The following is a 2,475-nucleotide window of genomic DNA, read 5'->3' on the forward strand; positions in this document are numbered from 1 at the left end:
ATGCATAATTAGATGCTTAGTAAACGTTTTCTCACAGTAAAAATATAGCATGACTATTGCTCTGTGTAAGAACAGTATAAGTTATCTCATTTTGAAATCATTGTTTTATTTCTATCTATACACTTATATTTTCATCTGATAGTCTTTCTAGCTTTGTCTCATTAGAAGTTGAAGATTGGAGGATTTAAATGTTTTAAAAGGATTTCTTTTTTAATGTTACTGCTGGGGGCTAATGGAGAGAAAAATCGTTAAGTCGGCCTTACAGTTACTGACGGGAGTGTTAACAATGTACACCCATGAAATCCTACCAACACTTTATTGGGGTAATTGAGCTATGTGTAACTGGTGACATTAAGAATCACATAGAAAGAATAAATTCTGACCTTCTACTTTTTTCTTTTTGTAATTTTTAGATTTGTAGCCAAACCGTGTGCCATAGCCCTCAACATTCAGGCCAATGGACCACAGATTGCTCCGCCCAATGCCATTCTGGAAAAGGTCTTCACTGCAATTACAAAGGTATGATTGTCCTTTCCTGGGGTATGGATTGTCCCTGGTCACCATTCTCAGCCTGCTGTCATTCAGTTCCCCCTTCTGGGTTTGGAGAATCAACTTTTGCCTAACCTCATGCTGGAGAACATGTTGTCAGAAGGAATGTAAGTGTAGTAGAAGTGGAATGAAGATGGGCTTGTCTTAGACCTGGTAGTTTACGCTCAAGTTGATTTTTAGTAGCTTGCCTAAGAAGAGTCTTGATTAAATAACAATTAGTCTAATTCTGTGACTCTTTTAATCACATGTGACCTGAAGCAAGATTTGACTTGAAGCAAAATGAGGGCTGGGAGGGACTTTGTGGAGGTGACTGGGTAGAGCTGAAGAGTGTGATTTATGTGTGTGCGAAAAAAAGGACCTCTTGGCTCGTAGCATTGTCCATAGATTCTAGGAGCTGTGATTAGTAGATAAATGTAAACAAAAACAAGAAGAAGGCATAATTGCAGGATAAAAGATTGTACCATGAAGGTATGAAGGAGGAGAGTCAGGAGATTCTTAAGTGAAGAGATAGGTTCACTGTGGAGAATAAAAAGGAGGAGATACACAGATGAGAGTTGAAGCCCAAACTAGGAGTGGGAAGGAGGGAGCGGAAGAGAAGCGGGGAGAAGAGACCACGTCTCCTGCCTCCACCCCCATCCCAAGTTCAGATCTCCTTCAGAACAAAGAGGGAGGAGAATGCCAAAGTCAGAAACCCTCAATTGAAGGCCATAGGAAAATAAAGCAAATTACAGAGTTTTTATATATCTTACCTTATTCTTGTCTGTACAAGAAAAAGGAAAAGATCAGGAGAAATACAATGTTCCATGAGAAGTATTGTGTGTTCATATATTAAATGGCTCATTTTCTCTCTTTCACTTTTCTGGGAGAATTACCCAGGCTTCCAAGATGTGATTTGATAGAATTAAGCAAATTCTATTTCTTTTCTTGATACTTGTGTTTCTAGCCATTTGTACTGGCTATCTTGTCTTACAACTATTAATTCAGATATCCAAATACTTTCGCCTATTTTATGGTCTTCATTTCTTCCAAAATTCTCTAGAGTTTTTCCCTCTGTCCTTTAAAAAAATTTTTTTTCTCAAAAAATTAAGAAACTACCGAGTGTTTTTCATATCCCTGCTAGGAAGAAGAGAAGAATGAATGGAATTTTAGGAAAAGCTCTTTTGGTGGTTTTTATGGGGTAATTTCAGATTGCCAAATTCCTGTCTGAAGGGACACATATCTTATGGTATTTAAAAGAAGAAAATATATATATTAAAAAAAAGCATTTTCATTTAGTGTATCAAATTACTTGAGTGAAACAACTTTTTCCCTCTTAAAAAAACAGGTGTGTAGGGACATCTCAGGTTCATTTGTGAGTGTGATTATAACATATTTGGAGTCTCTTTGTGAACTACTCTAAGTATGTTAAACATATAGTATTCTAAATGAATAATAAAATGAGGGTTTTTTGTTTTTTAAATTTTTGGTTTTTGTTTTCCCCAAATTTGATGCCTCTCCTTAAAAATCCTGCAGTGGATGTTTCACTTCCCTTGCCTTGTGTTTTTTACAGTTACTGGAGAAATTTCCTCCATAAAAGTAATAAAAAGATTTTGCAGCCAGGTTGGCTGCTCTAAAGAATACTTGCTTGGCTAGGCACAGTGGCTTACGCTTAGAGTCCCAGTACTTTGGGAGACTGAGGAGGGCGGATCGTGAGGTAAAGAGATTGAGACCACCCTGGCCAACATGGTGAGACCCCATCTCTACTAAAAATACAAAAATTAGCTGGACATAGTGGCGTGCACCTGTAGTCCCGACTACGCGGGAGGCTGAGGCAGAAGAATGGCTTGAACCCAAGAGGCGGAGGTTGCAGTGAGCCGAGATTGCGCCACTGCACTCCAGCCTGGCGATGGATCAAGACTCTGTCTCAAAACAAACAAACATACAAAA

General features: G+C 38.3%; 1 protein-coding gene across 1 annotated transcript in view; it reads left to right on the plus strand.

Moving 5' to 3' along the window:
- Positions 1–396: 396 nt before the first annotated feature.
- Positions 397–2,475, plus strand: part of CERS6 (ceramide synthase 6) — a gene marked incomplete at its 5' end in the record, with an annotated part of 238,497 nt that continues 236,418 nt past the window's right edge. Inside the window, one exon of the mRNA XM_011960590.1 lies at positions 397–519. Coding sequence (XP_011815980.1) covers positions 397–519 — 123 coding nt within the window. The remainder of the gene's footprint in view (positions 520–2,475) is intronic.

Source organism: Colobus angolensis, unplaced genomic scaffold (genome assembly GCF_000951035.1).
Source record: "Colobus angolensis palliatus isolate OR3802 unplaced genomic scaffold, Cang.pa_1.0 Scaffold517, whole genome shotgun sequence".
Taxonomy (NCBI): Eukaryota; Metazoa; Chordata; class Mammalia; order Primates; family Cercopithecidae; genus Colobus; species Colobus angolensis.